This window comes from Gymnoscopelus braueri (genome assembly GCF_963280865.1).
Source record: "Gymnoscopelus braueri genome assembly, chromosome: 11".
Lineage (NCBI taxonomy): Eukaryota > Metazoa > Chordata > Actinopteri > Myctophiformes > Myctophidae > Gymnoscopelus > Gymnoscopelus braueri.
In genome coordinates this window covers 22,986,075-23,007,676 of record NC_137613.1, presented here as the reverse complement: position 1 = coordinate 23,007,676, position 21,602 = coordinate 22,986,075, and the positions used below count along the sequence as shown (strand labels likewise).

General features: G+C 39.6%; 3 protein-coding genes across 5 annotated transcripts in view; 1 reads left to right on the top strand and 2 right to left on the bottom strand.

Moving 5' to 3' along the window:
* Positions 1-3,110, bottom strand: part of LOC308094581 (polyadenylate-binding protein 1A-like) — a 15,041-nt gene extending 11,931 nt beyond the window's left edge. For all 3 annotated transcript variants that reach the window (XR_013933968.1, XR_013933969.1, XM_080441330.1), the window contains exons 1-2: positions 2,308-3,110; positions 128-321 (exon numbers count right to left, since the gene is read on the bottom strand). Coding sequence is in view for 1 of the 3 variants with exons in the window: in XM_080441330.1 (XP_080297456.1) it covers positions 128-321; positions 2,308-2,500 (387 nt within the window). In the remaining 2 variants the exon portion in view is untranslated. The remainder of the gene's footprint in view (positions 1-127; positions 322-2,307) is intronic.
* Positions 3,111-5,570: 2,460 nt separating this feature from the next.
* Positions 5,571-13,088, bottom strand: LOC308095918 (14-3-3 protein zeta/delta-like). Its single transcript, XM_080443081.1, has 6 exons — positions 12,961-13,088; positions 10,959-11,270; positions 9,973-10,096; positions 8,935-9,098; positions 7,306-7,401; positions 5,571-7,106 (listed from the first exon to the last, which is right to left on the bottom strand). The coding sequence occupies exons 2-6, from the start codon at positions 11,250-11,252 to the stop codon at positions 7,065-7,067; spliced, it is 720 nt and encodes a 239-aa protein (XP_080299207.1). The 5' UTR covers positions 11,253-11,270; positions 12,961-13,088; the 3' UTR covers positions 5,571-7,064.
* Positions 13,089-14,668: 1,580 nt separating this feature from the next.
* On the top strand, positions 14,669-21,026 carry lrrc71 (leucine rich repeat containing 71; the record flags this gene model as incomplete). The annotated part of the gene is made up of 15 exons (XM_080442590.1): positions 14,669-14,742; positions 15,599-15,681; positions 16,019-16,153; positions 16,797-16,904; positions 17,213-17,288; positions 17,390-17,464; positions 17,833-17,901; positions 18,268-18,427; positions 18,916-18,999; positions 19,145-19,219; positions 19,399-19,459; positions 19,847-19,926; positions 20,171-20,282; positions 20,567-20,658; positions 20,907-21,026. The coding sequence occupies 15 exons, from the start codon at positions 14,669-14,671 to the stop codon at positions 21,024-21,026; spliced, it is 1,404 nt and encodes a 467-aa protein (XP_080298716.1).
* Between the last annotated feature and the right edge of the window lie 576 nt (positions 21,027-21,602).

The window sequence follows — 21,602 nt, the reverse complement described above, 5'->3', positions numbered from 1 at the left end:
CTGCCATGCATACTGTGTCATTTACACAGTGTACAGACACACTATGCAAACCATAGCAAAGCAACACTACAAGACACCCATGACGGTTCACCTTCATCCCTGGAGAGATGACCCCTCAGTCCTTTACCTTGCAGGACAAGATGTTGCCAAAGGCAGAGAAGGTGTCGTACAGGGCCTTGTTGTCAATGGACTTGTCTAGGTTCTTAATGAAAATGTTGCCAACGCCACTCTTTCTCAACGAGGGGTCACGCTGGGACCACATAATGCGTACAGGCCGGCCCTTGATCACATCGAAGTTCATTGTGTCCAGTGCACGCTCAGCTGAGAAGGACATGACATGAGTTGTTAAACAACTTCCCAATCAACTTGTGAACGGTTCAGAGTTCAAATGGAATGTGACATTTTCATTCTGCTTGGTGCATCCAGTGCCACCTTTAGTTTAATTATGCATTATATCATTGGTTCAAGAGTGGGGTCCAAGGACCCCTTAGGGTTCTGTGGGGGTTGCAAAGGGACCCTTACAGGTCTGAGATTATACAGATGGAACCATTTGCACACTCTCAGAGTTGGGGAAATTAAAATGTTTGAGAACCACTGGATTATATAGCTGGCAGCTAAAAAAAATAACCCACTCAAAAATAATGTCTATTTGAGAGGTCACTTATTTGAGTGATTAACATTACAACTGAATTGTGAGGGACTAGAATAATTGAATTTTTGCACAGAATAAACACCATCAATGCATGACAATATGACTCAGTAGAGATACATCTTGATAGAACACACCCAAGCCAAACAGTAGACAAAATGCAGACCACTGTCCTCTTATCACTGGAATGCAGACGATTCTTGGCTGAGGCAATCCTACCTTGCATTGCATCTGGGACTGGGGATATACTCATTTTAACCAGGCATGACTGTGCTGTAACTCAGTGTTGCCATGTCCTCTTATTATAAGCGTCTTTGGGTTTTTCTGGTAAGTTGCATGTCAAAATTGGTAGTTGCGGTTTTTGTTTTGGGCTTGTTTCTTAAGTGTTGTTGCTTATTTTGGCTGGGGGGGGGGGGGGGGGTCATAGAAGATTTTGGGGATTTCACTTTTTTTCAAGATGTTTCTTTGAAAATAGCCAATGGCTTAGAGTGACAGTCATGTGGCTTGTTTTGGGCTTTCCTACACCTGGTTGCTTTATTCTCTCGCACAATCTGGCAACACTGCTCAAACTGACCATAGTGTGTGAATCTCAGTCACAGTTTGTGTAGCCTGAGGCTACGAGCTCAATCCATGGTCTTGAAGGGCGGACCCAAACACAGCCGCCTGGATTTGTGCGTGGCTTCCTATTGCTTCACCAATTTATGTCCCCGCCTCCCCTCCCCTCCCCCCCTCGGCCTGTGCACGGAACACGCTGACGTCACCAAATTTAGAGCGACGCCCCTCTGCACTCTGATTGGTAGGGAGATAACAAGGTCCAAGACCATCGTTCGTGCATCGCTCCCCCAGGCTTTTCTTTTTTGTAACAAAAAAAAATGCATGGGTTTCCGAGGCTACAGTTTGTGTGACCATATTAAGAGCTTGTCAATGTCTTGTTGTGACACCTTTTGGGTATGTTGTCGCTTGCCAAAAATGTACCGTTCTGCAAGAAAACAAACGACGCATTCGCTTATAGATCAATTCTTTTTGGCGAGCGACACTACGAAGTATAAATAAATTAGGCAATACCCCCCGACAATATGTCGGACGCAGTCACGTGGAGTTTTATTACTGTCGATGGAGGAATGAGGCTAGCCCAGTGTTGCCATGTCCGCTTATTATAAGCCACTTTGGGCTTCTTTTTCTCTAAGTTGCTTGTAAATATTGGTAGTTGCGGGTTGCAGTTTTTGGGTCTGGTTTCTTAAGTGTATAGCTGCTTATTTTGGGCTTGCTTCCAAAAGTTTTTCATAATTATTTTAACCAGTGGTTCTCAAATATTTTCATGTCATGGACCATATCGAAGGGACTCCCGTACTGGATTTGCGTTGTGTTGTTAAAATGTTTCAAAAAATATTCCACATTTTATTTCAAGATTATTTTTTTAAAATAGCCGATGTATAATAGGTTTAAAGTGCTCATGTGGCCTAAGTTGCTTATTTTGGGCTTGTTGTTTCCCTAGACCCATGGTTGCTTATTTCAGTCACACAATTTGGCAACACTGGGCTAGCCCCATGCTTCTTTCTTGTCACCCACTCCCCGGCTGTCATCATCTCTGAGTCTGTTATTTCATTTACATTATAGTTACACATTAGTTCTCTTAAACTTGTGTGACAGTCACTCACCGTCGGCCGGCTGCTGGAAGTTCACGTAGGCGTACCCGAGCGATCGCCGCGTGATCATGTCCCTGCACACGCGAATGGAGAGGATGGCTCCGGCCGGGCTGAACTTCTCGTACAGCATGGCCTCGGTCACGTCCTGGTGCAGGTCCCCGACGTACAGGGAGGCCATGGGGTAGCTGGGGGCGCTGGGGTTCATTTTAGACTGGAATGAATGGGGGGACGGTGTGGTGTTGAGGCGAAAAACTTCACCAGATCTCCTCTCAAAAGGAAAAGTTGTTTAAGACGAAAAGAATAATGAATGTTTTGTTTTCTCTTACGGTCCAGATGGTTCGCAATAAACGTTTAAGTTGACAGCTGGAATGTTATTTATTTAAAAATAACATAACATAACAAAACTAAAAAAGCAGACTGGTATAAGACGAATGTCAATGATAAAAAACGTGTTAGATATTGGTTATGTTGTTAACTGGCCTAGTATGTATGACTAGTATGAATTCTGGCCCAAAAAAATCCACACACAAAATTAAAAAAAAATCCACTTGGCTTGGTTGCTTCTTGTCCAGCAACACAAAACGCGTGGTATCTTTTGCCACTTCTTGTGCGGGTTTTCAAGCTTCTTCCTGGGTTTTAACTCCAGCTTCACCGATGGTTTTGTTTTTGTTACAAAAAAAATAAAAGTTAAAAGAAAGGAAAGATTTTTTAAGCGTTTTTTTTTTAGATATTTCAATATTTTTTTTATTTTTATTTTTTTTATAGAACGTGTGCCGAGCGAGCTCAGCTCTGGAGCACACACGCACTCACACAGCACGACCAGCCGGGGGTTGAGGGAATTTTCTGACGGGGAGTTGGTGATAATATACCGCTGCAGACCAGCGTTGCCATATTTTGTGAAAGAAATAAGCAACCAGTTCTAGGAAAACAAGCCGAAAAGAAGCAGCTATAGGCCACATCAGAGCCTTATATTAGACTCTGGGCCACATGAGCACTTTAAAACTATTTTCGCGACGCGTTGTGAGCTTGCCATTTTCAAAAACTCTTGAAATAAAATGTGGAATATTTTTTTAAACATTCTAACAACACAAAATTCGAGAACCACTGGTTTAAAAAAATGATCACAAAAATGTGGAAGCAAGCCTAAATAAGCAATTAGAAGACGTTAGAAACAAGCCCAAAAAAACGCAACCCGCAACTACCAATTTTTACAAGAAACTAAGCCCAAAGTCGCTTATAATAAGCCGACATGGCAACGCTGCTGCAGACGTCACGCAAATGGGGGCCAATCGTGTTGAAGCCTGAAAATAGCAGACCTACAAGCTCACAACGCGTCGTGTCCGCGACGCGTTGTGAGCTTGTTGATCTGCTATTTTCTGAGCGCGCCACCGTCGTACGACGCACTATAAATGATTAAAGCATTATTTCAAGCTTGGCTGCCTGAAACCAATAAAAAAGTCAAGCCATCAAGGGGTACTGGGGTAGCCTTGGATCAAGACTATCAATCATAGATATATTTTATCGACTCTTACTTTCGTATCTAATGTCAGAATCGATTAAATGCATCTATGATAGTCTTGATCCAAGGGTAAATGGGTGTTGTTAACTGCAGCCCAACAATATTGTTTGATGCTGTTCTGGACCATGCAACTTATTATGTGGGTTATTTTGTTACAGTTGCAGTAGTTTTGTTTGTATGTTGGTGTTCTCTTTGTGAATCACATCTCAAGTTTCCTAGCCTGGTAAACCCTCCCTCCGGAAATCTCATTTCCATTTGATTTCAGGAGTGAGGAATCAAATAGAAATGAGATTTCCGGAGGGAGGGTTTACCAGGCTACAAGTTTCCTTGTGTCTGAATGAAATAACTTTTGACTTGATTCGTCAATAGCATCCATATCCATTCCCTAATGGGTTCTTCCTGAGAATAAAATATGCAACTTTATCTCATAAAGTGCTGATGGCATACATATTACAAACTAAAACCTGGCATAACTGATACAATAATAAAACTAAATGGAAGCCTCTAGACATACAAATTTGAATTGGGACCCGTATGTTGAACCAAAATATACAATAACCTGACTGATGCTTAAATGAGCTTTAAGTGCCATTTTGGATTAAAGTACCAGAAGAGTGACACTATAGATCAGGCCATAATGATTGGATAGTCCATTAACCACATAATCCCAACATCTCTGGTTTGATTTGAAGATCTCAGGTGTGTGTCCTTATCCCTCCCTCTGCCTTCAGTTTACTAGTCTATATCACTAGTAAATAAATACAGTCTAGTGACCAGGTAAGTTATATTACTTGGTACACATTGGGTGATGTAGCCATAAGTGACTGTCATAAACAGAACATTCAGACAAACATGTCCCCCGCCAAGTCATTCCTGTATTTGGTTCAAGGCTTCCGCCTGGGTTTATGCTCAGAATACTAGGGGAATGTTCCAGTGAAGAGCAGCCAATACACTTCCATCCCAGCATGGTATGGTGGTGGAATACAATCCAAAGTTATGAATTAATACACCACTAAGACATACAATAATCCACTGCAACCTGTCATCTCACTCCCTGCATTTCTAGGCTTATGATATACAGTATATATTATACTATCTGTTATGATAAGTATATACATCTGACTCCCGCTCTCTTCATCCTGTGATGTTGCACTTCTGAATGGAGTCTGTGCATGGTTCAACACATGCATTTACTGTATTTATGTCTGTGGTTTCTTGATGGTAGATTCAAAGTGTGGGGAATATTATGATTTTGGATAAATATACCGGCCCCAAAAAATGAGAGAGAATATGAGCCATCACCATGTTAAGTTGTACTAAAAAGTTCTCATATTTTTCCTTTTATTTGCCTTTTGAAGAATCGACTCAGAGTTAAGTGATTTGTTGCAGCCTATATAAACTAAGAGAAAAACAAGAGGTATGGATTTCTCCTAAAGCCGGCACAACAAAGGCAGAGCAGCTGGGAGTCAACAGATATATTATGCCTTCTGAAACCGAGGCTACATTGCAGTGAGTTACACTGGACTGGGAGTTTTGGTTAGATTTGTTTTGTGGCAATGAGTGGCGTGAAACTTTCTTCAAAGACAAACCTAAAGAAAGTAGGATGTCGCTTGGGGCCTAAAGATGGTAATAAACAGCTTATACACGTAACTGACACTGTAAAATCTCACAATTTCTATTACTGAAACAAACAAGGCGCAGTAACAAAAAAAAGTTGAATAAGTGTGAAAGATTTCAAAGAGTTTATTGTTTTTAGTTTTTATTCACGTGGCACAACTTTGTATCAAATGCTGGTAAAGCTGCCATCTACAGAGTAGCACTTTTAATTCATCTGTATTTTTTAGCTTATTTGTCTTTTCCTGGGTATGTACACATTTAGAAATACATACAGATACACACAGCTGTTGGGTGCATGATAACTTGCCTGTCCTAAAACACTCTTCACCTTTACCCCTTCTGCCACCATTAAGAAACATATATATTCCAGGTAAAATACAAAAAATGCAGTAATCACATGCACAAATACAAAAATACCTGACTAAAAAGTCACGACAGAAAAACAAAACAAAGAAAGATGAATATAAAAATTACAGTATCAAGTTATGTTAACTAGATATTACATTGCCCACCCGTTGAGGAGGTCATGCCATAGAAAATGTTATTGTAGGCACATCACAGAAACTGACAAGATGCCACTTAAATGTAATGTAATCCGATCTCCAAATATTGACCAAAGTTTTGGCAAATGGTTCTTCCAAATATTACATCCAGCCTGTTCTCTCAATCCTAATCCCAAATGCACAATGAACTCACTTATCCATGACTAATGTCCCCTCTACAAATCACTTACTGACAGCACTCGAGATATGAGAGGACTAGACAAGTTGGAATCTAACCTCACCTAGCAAAACAATACATTTTGTCCTAAATCAGCTCTTTAGATACATTTCTGCTGTTCAATTATATCTTATGAAAGATCATCATGTAATTTTTGAAGACCATACATTTTAAAAGTTCATTTTAAAGTTCATGGGCGGTAAAGGGATTTCATGAGAGAAAATGTGCTCTACGTGTATTGTAACATGTAAAGCTTCAATTCAAGTAGTTTTTTTGTTTGTTTTCTTCCAGTAAATGTGAAAGCAATACTGTGGGCTTGTAGGCTGATTTGAGTCTGGGTAGAGATTTTATTCACTGCTTGGAGAATCACAGGCAGATCAGACATCAACTATTTCACACTCAATAAAAAAACATCAAAATTATCCCATTATCTGGCCCTAGAGCTGCACTCAAATGCATGTGCATAGACACATTAATAACACAGAGGTCTCAATCTTTTAAAAGCACATCCAATGTTTACCCTTGTTTTGTTTCTCTTCATGTCATTTAGGGGTTATTTTGGCCACAAAAGAATTATCTGGCTGCTGGAGGCTAGTCTCTGTGTTTGTAAACACAAGTATTTTCTTCAAAACAGGTTACCTCAGGCATAATATGGTACACTTGCATTGAAGACACTATTTCAAACATTATTTTCAACATTCACTGTAGACATTTACAGGTTATTTTATGCTAGTAACACAGTAGAAATGTTACATTGTGGCTGGTTTTAGTTGAACAAGTGAACACAAGCACCCTCTAGTGGATTAAAATCAAATATTTCCCCTATAAAGTAGGCTGGTGAGAGGTACTATAAAATGTGTGGGTTTCGTTTTTTCCTTTAAAGACAGATTGCAACTCAGTTATTATATGCCTCCTACTCTGTCTCGTCTTCTCCCTGGCCTTCTGATGTCCATAGCTGTAACAAAAGTTGGGGGAATTTGATTAAGCGAAGGGTGAGAAACAGACAAACTTACTGCATCTGAAAGAGCGAGGATATTTCAGAGGCAAGCGTCAAAGCGTTCATTTTATTATTTTGATATTATTTTTGATAAATAAAGCAGAAAAGAAAAGCAGAGAGCGACATGTCACATGTATGCAGACGGCAGTGTACTCACCGTCAGATTGTCTCGAAGCAACTGCAGGATCAAGGTGCTGTCTTTGTAGGACGAGTCTTTGAGGGAGTCCAGCAACATGAGGGCGTCATCAAAGGCCTGGGGACAGAGACTCTGAGCTGTCAATACCTTCCAAACTATTTTGAGTGAAATCCACTAGTGAGAGGATATAATGTGCGATGAAATACAGTTGGGAACTAAATAAGAGTGGCTTGCACAGAGGAAACAGGAGCAACAATTTTGGGATATGAGGCAATATTAAATATGATGTTTTTTTTATTCCATTTTATAGTCATAAGCATATTAGTAGACTAGAGACTGTGGTAATTGTGTAATCTATAGGAAGAGCTGGCCCAAACTATTTGAACAAGTGGTATCCAAATCGGAATTTAGTGTTCGGATTCAGTTTATTTTAAGCAACAAAGTTGATTTGCAAAAGTAGCCTCAACTACAATACATTTCATCAAGAAAGGCCTACAGTATATTTTACATAGTGCAGTTAGTGTTAATGGTAGCTGGTTTTAGGGGTTCGGCATTTGATCCAGTACATGTAATATTCAGTATCTGATACCTAAACCAGATAGGTTGGTTGTTAGTGGTTGCCTGACAACCAACCAGATTATCAGTGTGATCATCCCTACGGGCAATGGGACCTATTCTAGACTGTAAATTAAAACTCCAGTCGGTCCACTGTGAAGGCAAGCTTAAAGGAGAATTTTGGACTAAAGTTTTCTTACCTTTTCTATGACGTTATGATATCTTAGGATGAATGGTACAGTAGAACATTTTCATAACTCCACCCCTGAGCCGCCACAGCTTAAAAGGTGCGCGGATAGGCCTTAGGTTAGATCACATATTTTAATAGCTTTTTTATTATTATTTTTTGGTGAGATCTGACGTTCATAGTGACAGAACACTATGCAACCCAAAACAAACAAAACAAAAAATACAGAAGTCTCGCTACACGAGATTTCAATCTCGAGATTTCAATCTTGTCTAGCGAGAGTTCTGTTTTTTTTTTTTTTTTTTTTTTTTGGGGACAGTGTTCTGTCACTATGAACGTCAGATCTCAAAAAAAAAAAAAAAAAAAAAGCTATTAAAATATGTGATCTAACCTAAGGCCTATCCGCGCACCTTTTAAGCTGTGGCGGCTCAGGGGTGGAGTTATGAAATTTTTCTACTGTACCATTCATCCTAAGATATCATAACGTCATAGAAAAGGTAAGAAAACTTTAGTCCAAAATTCTCCTTTAATATTACGAAGTGCAAACGTATTTTCTCCAAATGACAGTTGTGAAAGCCAATCAGTGTTCACAAACCATGCTTTTTATATATAGCCAGTCTACAAGCTCACAACGCGTTGCATGCTCAAAATAGGGCCACCCTATTAATATTATTCTTAACAGTATTTTTGAGAACAGGTATTGAGAAATTCTTTCGGAAACAGGATTGTGTATGCAAAGCCTGTAAAATATTTGGGCCAGAGCCCCCTCTATAGGCAAACATCACTGCACTAACATTACACAACCTTCTCTTTATTTAATTTATCACTCACAGTTAAAATGGTGAAATCTCAGTGGATTTACAATTCAACAGGAAACCAACCATCACCCAGCTGAAGTGAGCTCCTACCTTCTTGGCCAGTTCGCAGGCCTTCTCAGGCGAGTTGTGAATCTCGTAATAGAACACTGAGAAGTTGAGCGCCAGCCCCAGGTGGATGGGATTGAGAGGCTCCAAATCCTTGGAGCTGATTTCAAATGCTGCCTGGTAAGCTTCCTGGCATTTAGTAATGATGGCTGAAAAATAAATAAAAAATACATTACATTAAATTATGTAAAGATTTATAACAGTACAATTATGCTCTCAGGTTTATGTCATTTATATATATATATATATATATATATATATATATATATATATATATATATATATATATATAAAATCCTCATAAAAAGTTTGGAAACTTAACTTTGGTTGATTATTTCTCCCCTTCATTAATACCAATTGGTATTGTATTTTATATCGTTGATTGCTCACCTTTACAACAAGGTAAAACTTGTAAGGATCGTGCAATCGTGGAATAACACAGCTAAACAAAAAAATGTCTAAATCCCCCAATATTCTTCTCTCGTTTTGAGCGCTCAGAGCCCATGCTCAGGTGCTAGTCACACACCTGTGACTGGCACACACCTTGGGGGATTTTGGCAATGATAACAACAATATAAAATACAATACCAACTGGTATTATTGAAGGGGAGAATAATCAACCGAAGTTACGTTTCCGAAGTTAGTTTTATATACATATACTGTATAAATACACACTGTGTATAGGAACGTGTAGTAGTAGTTGCATAATAGTAATAGTTGCAGCCCTACACTGCATATGGGGTTAAATTCACAGCTTACAGTTTGTGAACCACAACAAATGTCCACAACAAAGGGATCACGGTCAGTTTAATTTAATCAGAGACCACCTCCATCTAAACACAACTTCTCTTTCCTGACATGCCAATGTCCTTTGTTAGAAGGTGCCCTGGATTATGTAATTCCTGCCAGTGTTCTTAAATATTGGCATAGGAGCATTTGTGCAATTGGGCTGGGGCCTGATAGCGGGCCCCATCAATTTACATGTACATGTATGTAGAAGAAACAGGGGTCTGCTGGACTCACAAGCCTTTTCGTCTCCAGTGAACACTTCAGCCAGGTAGCGGCAGTAATCTCCTTTCATCTTCAGGTAGAAAGTCCTGCTTTCCGCAGGACCTGCCGTGGGAATCAGGTGGCTGTCAAGCAGGCTCTAGAGGTGGAGAGAATAGTGTATGCAATTAAATTTACATTAAACCTGAACATAAAACTTGATGTGTCTTCATGATCTATGCTCAGCATGCTTGGAGCGCTTTGTCTGTCTTGCACAATTCAGTGTTTATATAATGGCCTTGAGGCACCATTAGGAATAGGAGCCATGCTTGGTTTGCTCATCACCTAGTAGTGCACCCTACTGTTACACAATCGTTTCTGCACTGATAAGACATGTGTATTCTAATTCCTTTCATTGCTGTACATTACTTGAATTGTTTCACACATGATTCAGGCATGAATCATGCCTGAAACATTGTACTTTCTAGTGTGGGAACAATAAAGTATCTACATACAGTACGTGCAATACAGTGTCTAGCCATTATGTGCATTGTTAAGGCTATCTTTTAAGAGGTTTTAGTCTGATCAGTCACATACAAGTTGTCAATCAACGCTGCAATAAAGGAATTATGTTCAGGTTTAATGTAAATTGAAATTTAGTACTTATATTTGTTATCTAAATAAGTGTAGGCCCTGCATGTATGTATGTATGTATGTACAGTATGTATTTTACGCATGTAGTCAGTCAAACATCTGTCTGGGCAAGGGTGGCTGTATTTGCAACAAGCAATTCTGTTTTTCACATGGAGTGCATTGTGCACAATATTAAGTATAACTCGGGCTCGCTTAACGCAGCATTTGGTGAGTCTGTGTGTTTCTAGATATTGGTGGGTTTCCCCAAAGCTCATCTTGCTTCCCTCCCTGCTTCCCTCCTTCAAAACCTAAAAAAGAAAAGAAAAAAAGAACACCACCCATCAACCTGCATACCACCCCAATCACTTCATTCCCCTCCAGCTCCTCACCAGCACATCATTGCAGAGCTCCCTCAGCTCCTTCTCGATTGCCCCTCTATACTCCTTGGCCAGCGCACTCTTCTCAGGGGTCTTGGCCTTCAACTCCATGTTGGAGATCACCCGCCACGCAGACCTCCTGGCTCCCACCACGTTCTTGTAGGCCACAGAAAGCAGGTTGCGCTCCTCGTCTTCGAGGTCAGAGCTCTGCTCCGTCAACTCCTTCATCAAGGCGGCCATGTCTTCATAGCGCTCCATCTGCTCCGCCAGCTTGGCCTTCTCGATCAGATCTGCCTTGTCCGTCATGGTTTCCTACTGTCTTGGCTGAAGGAGGTAAGAGGGAGAAGCACACAAGAGCAGAGGACACAGCAAACAGGACAGGTCAGTGGAGGGGGAGGGACATGTATGAAGGTGAGAAGAAACAGGCTAGTGGTGGGAGTATAGGGGTGGGGTGGGGGGGTTAAACCAGAAAAACAGGCCAGGGAAGTTGAGAGGATTGGACAACCTATGATAAACAAGTTATTCAAGACCTTTTAAACATATTTTTAAGTTAAACTAGTTGTTTTTTACTGAGGGGAGAACGAAAATTAGGTTTGTCAAGTAAGAGAAGGACTGGACATTAAATGTTGCAATTCATTGTATAGCACAATATAAAGGTTATTATGAGAGTATAACTCCCATATAGTTGAAGGAGATCATTGTATAAAATAATGCAACTATAAAAGTTACATTTTAGTCCAATATCAGTTAAATTAATACAGAAACTCTTACTCTAGAGTTGTTCCAAATAATGCTTGATTAGAGAGTATGCGAGTCTTATGCACCGATCATGTTATTACGGGAGATTACACATCACATAATTTATCACATGATGATAGCTAATTTACACAAACAATTCTTGTGTATTTTGAATTTGTTTTTTAAGTTGATGTTGCACTACTGTGTCTATTACTGTACTATTTAAATGTCTTAATTGTGCTGCACTTAAACAATTTATTAAATTAATAGTTGCTTTCTGTAGGGCTGCAACTATTGATAATGTTGCAAGCGATTACATTGATATTGATTACTTTTTTGATTAATCTAATAGTTGAGGAGTAGTTGAGGAGATCTACTGTAAGCAAACAATGTGTCACATCGATGAGCTTGTAGATCTGCAATTTTTGGGGAAAATGTTCACCTAAAAGGACATGCCCAAAATGGGGATTGATTATTCTTTTTATATAAATCAATAATCAATGATGTTTTTATAATTGATTCAATTGTATTATACTATTTTATTTTACTACATTGAAATTACATAAGGAAGGATTATTTATTCCTATATGTATGCATTTCTTTTTCAATTATGCCTGACTGCCAATTTACAAGAAAGTTTTTGTATTTGTTCATGCAGGCTAATACAATAAGGGTTTACCCTGAGCCAGGCCATACAACATAGCAATCATAACACATAAACACACATATCCATACAGGTTATATGGCTGTTAAAAAACACACACAGGTTCAGGTAAATCGGTATCTGGAAGGAGAACATTTTATCAGAATTCTAGCAACAAGCAATAATCTGTTTCAAAGACATTCTCAAAAGTTTGAATGTGGTATTTGTGCAGATCACATTGTAGGCTACAGTACACTGATCTGACATTAATATTCAGCTCAAGTCCAACAAGAAAGTGTTCTGTCATAACATAGGCCTATCACGTCACCCTTTCCATTAGATGTTATCTTGACCCGAGCTGGTATGCTACACAAAATTCAACTTTTACATAAACTGGCTTCAACTAAATGCAGGGGAGAAACACATAGTCTACTGCTGTTTTGACCAAGAAAACTAATACTTATAATAATGCTGCTTATAATAATGCTACAAGATCGTAATAGTTGGCACTTGATCAGTTGCCAGTGAATAGCAGCCCTACCAGATTATACCTGCTCTGCTCTGCGGACACTCTTATATTTATCAAATTCTTGACATCAAAACCAATCAGTTACTGCAAGCTTTCAATCTTACCTTTAGTCCACGGTAGCTGTATACAGATGGTCGTAAGATCGCTCTCTTTAAAGAATATAGCTATAAACCCAGAGCACGTCAGATTTATAAGCCCAGTCAGTATCAGGTTGGGAGTAACTCACCACACCCTCACCTTTGTTGAAGCACCTAAGGAATGTCGCCTATGCCTCCTCCTACTTCCGGGGGCCTGGCAAGGAAACTTAACCACTTAAACCCCATATGGGTAACCGGAGTCCCTCAGGGCTTAATACTAGTGTCTTTTCTGTTTTCTGTCATTGCGGGGAAAGCTTTAGCTGAAAATAGCCGATCGACAAGCTTGTCGAGCTTGTCATGCTGGGGTTTAAGTGGTTAAATGTGAGTTTCCTTGGGGCCTGGTGCAGTGATTCAACCTTTCTAAATTCAAACACCCCAATGATATGCATTAGGCCACAGACCCCTGTTAAAGTTTTTTTTTGTTGGCCTATCTCAAGTGGGAACATGATTTGGTCTGATACACTGTCTTGTTCAACAAGACAGTGTATCAAGATTTGTTGTGTCATTCTCGCTCACGTTCTCTCGCTGTAGCCTACTTGTAGCCTACCATAGAGTTATGACTTGTACATGTAGCAACAATAATGGATAATCATTAAATATACATCATTTAGTTAGAACCCCCACATTCAGAACCACTGCAAGTGACCTAAAATAATTTGCCCAGTTTAGCTATGCCATATCTGTATACTGTGGATTAATTAAAGTGTTTATGCACTGGTGGGTGTATTAAAATGTTTAATATATTCATAGCGCATAAACATTTTAATTTAAAATCGTTACGCACTGTAGATAAATCTGACTTTAATGAGCGCCAACTAAGCTCCCTTACACTAAGCTGCAGCTGCACACAGCCTGCAGCGCAACATTAGATAGGGAGAACTTAGACATATTTATCCTAAACTAGAATGAAAGGACCGTAGTAAGTTTAGTCAAAGTTATGTCGCATGTAGCCTTGGATCAATATATAATATATCGCAACCAATATACAATTTTCACAGACGTGTCAGAGCAAGTTGAACACAGCTGCAGGCTGCAGCTAATAAAGTTAATAATGGGTTGGTCAACGCTTGCTAGGCTCACCTAACCAGCCTACATAACCCTTATAAAGGGACTACAGAAGGGGAAAAAAAGGTTCCTGTGGGGGAGCAACATATGGCCCAAGAGAAAACTTGAAGCCATAATATGGCATAAATCTGGCATATGGCATAAATCTCAGAGTTCTTGTGAATTTCAACATACAGTAATAATATTATTCTTTGAACATTTCAATAACTACTTGCTATCTAGCCAAGCACATTCTTTAAACTCACAAAAAAAAAATCACAAAAAAACAGAATGCATTTAGAGCATCTTTCATGCATATGAGTGTGTGCAAGAGATAGACAGAGAGAGTGAGAGAGAGAAGGGAAAGGGAAGGGCAACAGGGTCAGGGTGGAGTTGGGGCCAACTCAAATAAATAAATAAATGCATTGATTAATTGGTTGATTGATAAAAATAATACAATAAAATGGGGTACTCAGGTGGCGCAGGGGTAAAGTACCTTTCCACCACAGTGGAGTCTGGGGGTTTGAATACTGGTTGGGCCGAGCTATACGAAGGGAAGCCAGTCGGAGAGGGTGATCTTTGTCACTGCATGTATTCCTACGGGCTGGGGGCGGCGCCGGTCAGCAGGGGAATGTTGAACGGGAGCAGTAGGGCAGAGGTGCTACAGCTACATCCTCCTGATAGGGGCTCCTCACTAACTGGCAGGTTAGCCTTGTTTAGGGAACAACATCAGTAGCAACACAGAAATGTGTGGGGAGGAATTAACTGGCATAACAACTACATTCGGGAGGAAAAAAAAGGTGCAAAATAATTGGCTACTCTAAATTAAAATCTATCTATTAATTTATGGAACCTGTATCTGAGTAACTGTCCTGGGTATAACTTTGGCAGCGTCCAATTGATTGACTTCAAACGTGGCAAGTTTTGTGTCACAATTATATCCATATGAGATCCCTGTGCTGGCATCATAAAATATCCTATTTAGTACTATGATAATGTACTATGATAATGTGTACAATGACCACTAGTTCCAGGGTATTGCAGATACATGCATATCATGCATTCACCTTGCCGTCATTCCCAACTTTGAACCGGTCCTGAGTAGGCTGCACTGGCCTAGTAATAATAATAATAATAATAATAACAACAATAATTTGTAATAATAATATTATATTAATACTAATAATACTAATACTAATTTATAATAATTAGCTTAGATGCTGGCCCCAGATATTTACATTGAGTCTCTGAATGAGTGAACATATAGTTGTGAGAGGATTATATTATTTGTTATGTTATGAGAAACTTTTGAGAAATTTGACACAACAAATAAAATGTAAAGTTAGAGCCTTCCTTTCAACATCATGGATTTGGGTTTTTAATCCCCTAACCCTAACCCACATAAAATGGAGAAACTTACATAAAAGGAGAATCTTGAAGTCTCTGTGTTTGCAAGAGTTGCCATAGCAACCTCACATACTCCTAGGTGTTCAGTAGTTAGCATGCCTATGTTGCTACTAAACTAGCGAACAGTTAAGTGTATCTTTTATGTTTTTGCCAGAAAGATGTCCAGAAAACGTGCAGAGAAAAAGGATAAATCAGATAAGGGGAGTGTTGGAGTTGAAGATCCTTCGAAAAACACAGGTATGTAATTAAAAAAAGAAGACGAAAACTTCCAAAAGCATGCTAGAAAACAGTCAGCTTTGTCATTATTCTAAAACAAAATCAGTCAAGAGACCCTGGTCTGTCTAACCTTGTGGCATGGCATCTTTGTTGTTAGGACTAACTATAGACGAAAATGCCCTAACCTTTGGTAAGTAACCTACTTGCTTGTTAACACTGCATGCCTATGTGTGCCTGTTGTAAGAATAAACCGTGAAAAATGAGGTTTTAATCCTCAAGATCTTTTGCACATTTTGTCTGTGGTAGCAGTTTGAGGGTATGGTCATTTAGCAATACCTTTCCATTCCCCTGTCTTTAGATGACTACCAGTGCTCAGGCAACCTGAAAACTGATTTCCCTGAGCTTTGTGCTCTTCTGGGAATGAAAGAATGCCCAGTTATCTGCACCAAGTGCCCAGCCTCCTCCTCTCCAGCAACTGAAAGAGGCACCATGGGTAAACCTTTTTCCCTAGCCAGCAAAGACAGTACTAGATGAGAAATGCTCCCTCTTACTTCAACATATTCCTCTTACCTCGTATGTCCTTGAGCAGTCCTAATTTTCATTGGAGCTGCTGAGTGGCCAACAGTAAAAGACTGAGGTTATTTGGTTGCTTCATGTAGATCTGTTTATGAATGTGAATCAGGAAGCTGCTGTAAAAATCACCCCTGTTCTGTAAAATTAAAATAATATAGATCACCACAGCTAGTAAAGCATGCCTAAACAGAATAGTTTAAATGTGCTATCATTTAACACGGTACATCATAATACTCCTATTGTTATTTTTTTCAGCTGTGTGTTTAAAGGAGTAGTTCACCCCAAAACTTAATTATTTTCTATCAATTACACACCCCATGAAGCCTCAAATTCATGGAGATTTTTTTGTTTTTGTCGTATTCCCGAGCCAATAATTTGATGACCTGCATTTGAGTCTCCTACTGGAGACTCTGCCGGTCATCAAATTATTGCCTTAGGAATGCGACAAAAGCGACAAAGGCTTCATGGGGTGTGTAATTGATAGAAAATAAGTATTTTTTTGGGTGAACTACTTCTTTAAACACTTCTGTTTTAATTTTAACAATGACAACCCATTACTTCAGAGGACAGCCAGTCCCACATGGAGACCTCATCTTGGTGTCCTAAGCCACACCTCCAGGTGGAGTTGGAGAATGAAGACCCTCATAGTGTCAAGGGCATCAAGGTGCTTGGTAAGAACTTTGTTTACATTTACCACTTGAAGTTCATATTTAATACATTTGTTGTATATGATTTTATTTCAATTAGTAGTTTCAAGTTAAGTTTGCGATGTCACTTTAGACATGAACGTATGAACAAATTCATATCAGGTTATATTACTGAAACATTTAGTGAAATGTAATTTCTGATCTTGACAAATATTAATTGTGTTTTCTCACTTAAATGATTGTATGCCAATTCACATGTTTACAGAAGTGAATTAGACAAAAGAAGAAAGAAAAACTCAAGCTTGAATAAAATGTTCTCCCCAAATATACAGGTTGGAAAGTAGACACTCGGATAGGTCAAGTACTTAGCAAGACACTTCCTTCCTTGAGCAACCTACAGAGCCTGCAGTGAGTAATAAAGTGTACCATTATGTACCTTTGCTATGCGGAGTGCTGTTGCTGTATGTATAGTTACGTATATATCACCCTGCCCATTCATTATGTTGCAGTTTGTGGCGCACTGGACTGACAGATCAAATGGTGATCTCCCTCAAGAACACAATGTCTCTCTGCTCCAACCTCAGGTGATTGCTTAATTCATCCACAGCCAGTCCAAAGGGTTTAGTAGGCTAATTATTCACCTCATGTTGTTTGATGTTTTTATTATTCTTATGTGCAGCAGTACACTAGTAAGACTAGTTTGCCCCTGGGGACAATAAAGTAAAGTATTCAACTGTCACTGATGGCCTAGGCCTAGGGCAATGCCCTAGACTAGAGCCTAGAGTGGGACCATTGGGGTGGGTGTGAATCATTGTTGGTAGGCCCCACAATGTAAAACTATTTCACACTGAAACTATACTTAGTATAGTTTTAAGGATCAATAAATGAGCTTGGGTGCCAGGCTGAGAGAATAAATCTATCCATCTCCTTCCAATACTACTCACTGTTACAGGTCTGTGTTGTTAGAGGGAAACCCTCCTCCAAGGCAGAGTTACCACATTCTACTGTCTCAAGACAGTGCGTGAGTACTGCCACACACACACACACACACACACACACACACACACACACACACACGCACACGCACACGCACACGCACACGCACACCCACACCCCCCCACACCCCCCCCCCCCCCCACACCACACACACACACACACACACACACACACACACACACACACACACACACACACACACACACACACACACACAAGCACGCACACACACACACACACAGACATAAGACCTAATTTATGCTTCAGTTGTCGAGTGAAGTACCGGTATGTCAGTGGAAATCAGACAGCTCATCTCTGTCTCCCTCTCTCTCTCTTACAGGAATGTATTGATAATTAGCTTAATTTCTAACTCTACCTGTTTGGCCATCAGCATCACTCATCTGTCACTGCGGAACAACCGGTTAGGAGATGAAGGGGCGCGCCTGATTGGGTCAGCACTCTCCACTACTAGATCTGCCAACAAGAACCTCATGTCACTCAACCTGGCCTTCAATTGTATTGGTGATGAAGGTGCTGCACATATAGCACAGGTACAACCCATTGTCCATATTCACGTTTAACCACATGCACCCTAGCATCAATATTATGGGCATGACAAACATTCTGCGAAAATAGGCAAACATTCAGCAAATATTTTTATCTATAAGCTCACAACACGACACATTGTGAGCTTGTAGATCGGTTATTTTTGACAAAGAGATTTGGTGTAAAGGAAAAAGGTGGAAGAGATTTTAAGGGCTTTATCTTGTCGCCTTACTTTTGAAAAACATTATAAAATAGTTCAACTAGCCGATCTACAGCGACATGTTGTGAGCTTGTAGATCGGCTATTTAAAAAATTGTTAAAAAGTTTAGGGATAAGGGGTAAGGCGACGCGCAAGATAGGGCCCAAAAGGAATAAAGGGGGGGGGTAAGTACAGACCCCTGGGGGACCTCGATCAATGAAGTAAATAGAGTTTAACAGTGGTGACAGTAAGTGTTGTGAACATACCATTCAGTCATTCTCAATCCTGTCCTAGGGTCTGCGTTTGAACCGTGCTCTGCTCTGCCTGTCTCTGTCCAACAATTGGATTGGAGACACAGGGGCCGCTCATCTAGTTAAAGTGAGTGTTTCAGTTCTCTCACATGATGTGTGTTATCTAATATCAACAACACAGATGTTGTTGTTGGTCATGAAGCTTATGCATGTGAACAGCAGCTTTGTATACTTATATATTTAAATCTGTCACTTACCCTTTGATTTTGTAGATACTTGGTCCATTTGCTCTAACTCATGAAGAGGTTGTGGAGAGGAGGAAGTTGCTACTAGAAAGAGACCAGTCTGTGAGTAGGAACATTTTCTCTACACAGACATAAGCCTAATTTATGCTTCAGTTGTTGAGTGAAGTATAACTTAGGCTTTCAGTGGAAATCAGACAGCTCATCTCTCTCTCTCTCATATTTCTGCAGCCCTCTCTGGTGGCTGAGCAGTCTCCAGTTGACCAAACTCCTTCCGTCCAAAGCAGCACCTCTCTGAGTGGCAACATCAGCAAGGGGGCCAACAAGGGAACATCCAGAAAAAAGGTAACAAAAGTAGATGGGCAAAAATGAATATGTAATTGCCTTTGGTGAATGCCGACATCCTTTTTTGCTTGAGTTTGGTGTGCTGCCCTCATCGCGTTCCTGTTATTCCGCGCTTCTTTTTTAAACCAGATATGTTTAAAAATGTTCTTCACAAAATCTGACCCCGAACATCTTGTAAAGAAAGACTGACCTTGAGATCTGTGTGATTACAGGAAATACCCAAAAAAGATGAAAAATTGATTGGCAACCATGCAGGAGCAAAAAAAGAGGACCCAAAATCTACCAAGAAATGTAATCAAATGTATTTTAAACTATCAGTGTTATTGCTCTCTGAGAGACAACAGGCATTTGTTATTTCACTCTATCATTTCCCCCTCTCTGTTACAGCCTCTGATGCCAAGGTACCGCGAGGTAAACCAAGCAAGTCAGGGACCAAAGAGAAACACCCATCAATGTCTGAGCAAGAGGTTGTGGTTATTGAATAGACTCATTTTGATCTAGCAGAGAATATTCACATTAAGTTTCTCAAAAATGTACACATGAAATGCCTGCCTTGCATGACATTTTCTGTATCTGCAGGATAAGACAAGTGCTTCTCTGAATAAGGTTTGTCTCAAACAATTTGTTTTAAAGAGTATTGTTATATTAAAGGTGACACGTATACAATATGTTTCGTACCTCCATCAATATGCCTGCCTCTCCATATGCCAGTTGGTAGAGATGGTGGAGATTGTGAGCCCCCTGCTGGAGCCATCAGTGCAGCACAAGGATGGTGAAGTCATTCTGTTGGGGAACAGTGCTCTCGCCTCCTTGAACCTAGCAGGTACGCCTGACTCAAAGAAGAACACTATGCACAGTGTAATAGAGTTACAAAAGTCATGGCTTTTGTAACTCATGAAGAGCAGTTACATAAAGTGTGTACTGTATGTCAAGTTGGAATTTGTTGGTTTCAAGTGGGACAGCTCAGCACTACAAACAACAAAGGAAATACAACAAAGAAAATAGAAAAAAAATAACAAATAAGCAATGTATGTTCAAATAAAAATAAACAATAGGTTAACATAACAACAAACTATTCGTTAAGCTTTGTCTCTTTCTTTGGCCTAGGAAACAGTTTAACAGAGCGGTCGTTGCCTCTGTTCCTGTCATGTGTTCAGAAGCAGACTGAGGGAGGAGGACTCCTCCGTCTGTCTCTCCAGGTGTGTATCCACCATCCAGACATGTGTAGCAGGGTTGGGGATGAGCAAATCACAATACTGGTGTCAGCCTATGATTTTTAACAATGAGTATTTTACTGTGTATGTATAGGTTACACTTTGTGGCAACATATTTGATAAATTAACTGTGAGCATGGATGTTTGTTAGAAATGCAGTGAGATCTTATTAATTGGATGCTACACTTTCAACATGTCAACGTTCAATTTGATTTGTGTTCTCTTCATCTCAGAGAAACCACTTCTTTCCAGACTGTGAATCCTATATGAAGATACAAGAGATTATGAAACAACGAGATCCTCTCATCAACAATACTGCTAGTCAAACTGAAGAGGAGGGGCAGGCTGCATAATATTTGAGAATATAATACATTTTAGTTAGATTCATCAAAATGCTGCATGGTCCTACTTTTTTCAAATCATTTTTCCAGCATTGTTCATTATGTCCTGTTTTGCAAGTGTAGAAATAAAATAAAATATTTTATTTAAGCAGTCAAGTGATTAATATTCTAATTTGCCAAAATTCTCTGGGTTCTTGGTTACTTTGTTATAGACATAGGTGTCGGTATAAAAGTAAAAGTAGAGAGATTGCACTAAACCAGTGGTGTAAAGTAACTAAGTAGGCCTACATGTACTAAAGTACTGTACTGTAATTCTGAGGCATTTTTTACTTTCCAATTTTCAGTACTTTTACTTCTACTCCACTACATCTCAGATGCAAATATTGTACTTTTACCCCACTACAATTATTTGAACATTTTTGTTACTAGTTAGTTTGTAGATTTTGATTATTATTACAAAACCTACATTAACCATTTCAGCCCTATATACATTTCGGTCGTTTGAAAATAGCAGATCTACAAGCTCACAATGCGTCGCATAAGATTGTGAGATTGATTTGAAAAGTTGTGAAATGGGACATTCTGCAT

Coding starts and splice junctions, on each gene's coding strand:
- LOC308095918 (XM_080443081.1), bottom strand. CDS start 11,252: ATGACGGACAAGGCAGATCTGATCGAGAAGGCCAAGCTGGCGGAGCAG. Junction 9,099..9,972: donor CACTGGAGACGAAAAGGCTT/GTGAGTCCAGCA, acceptor TTTATTTTTCAG/CCATCATTACTAAATGCCAG. Junction 7,402..8,934: donor CCTGCGAACTGGCCAAGAAG/GTAGGAGCTCAC, acceptor CTCTGTCCCCAG/GCCTTTGATGACGCCCTCAT.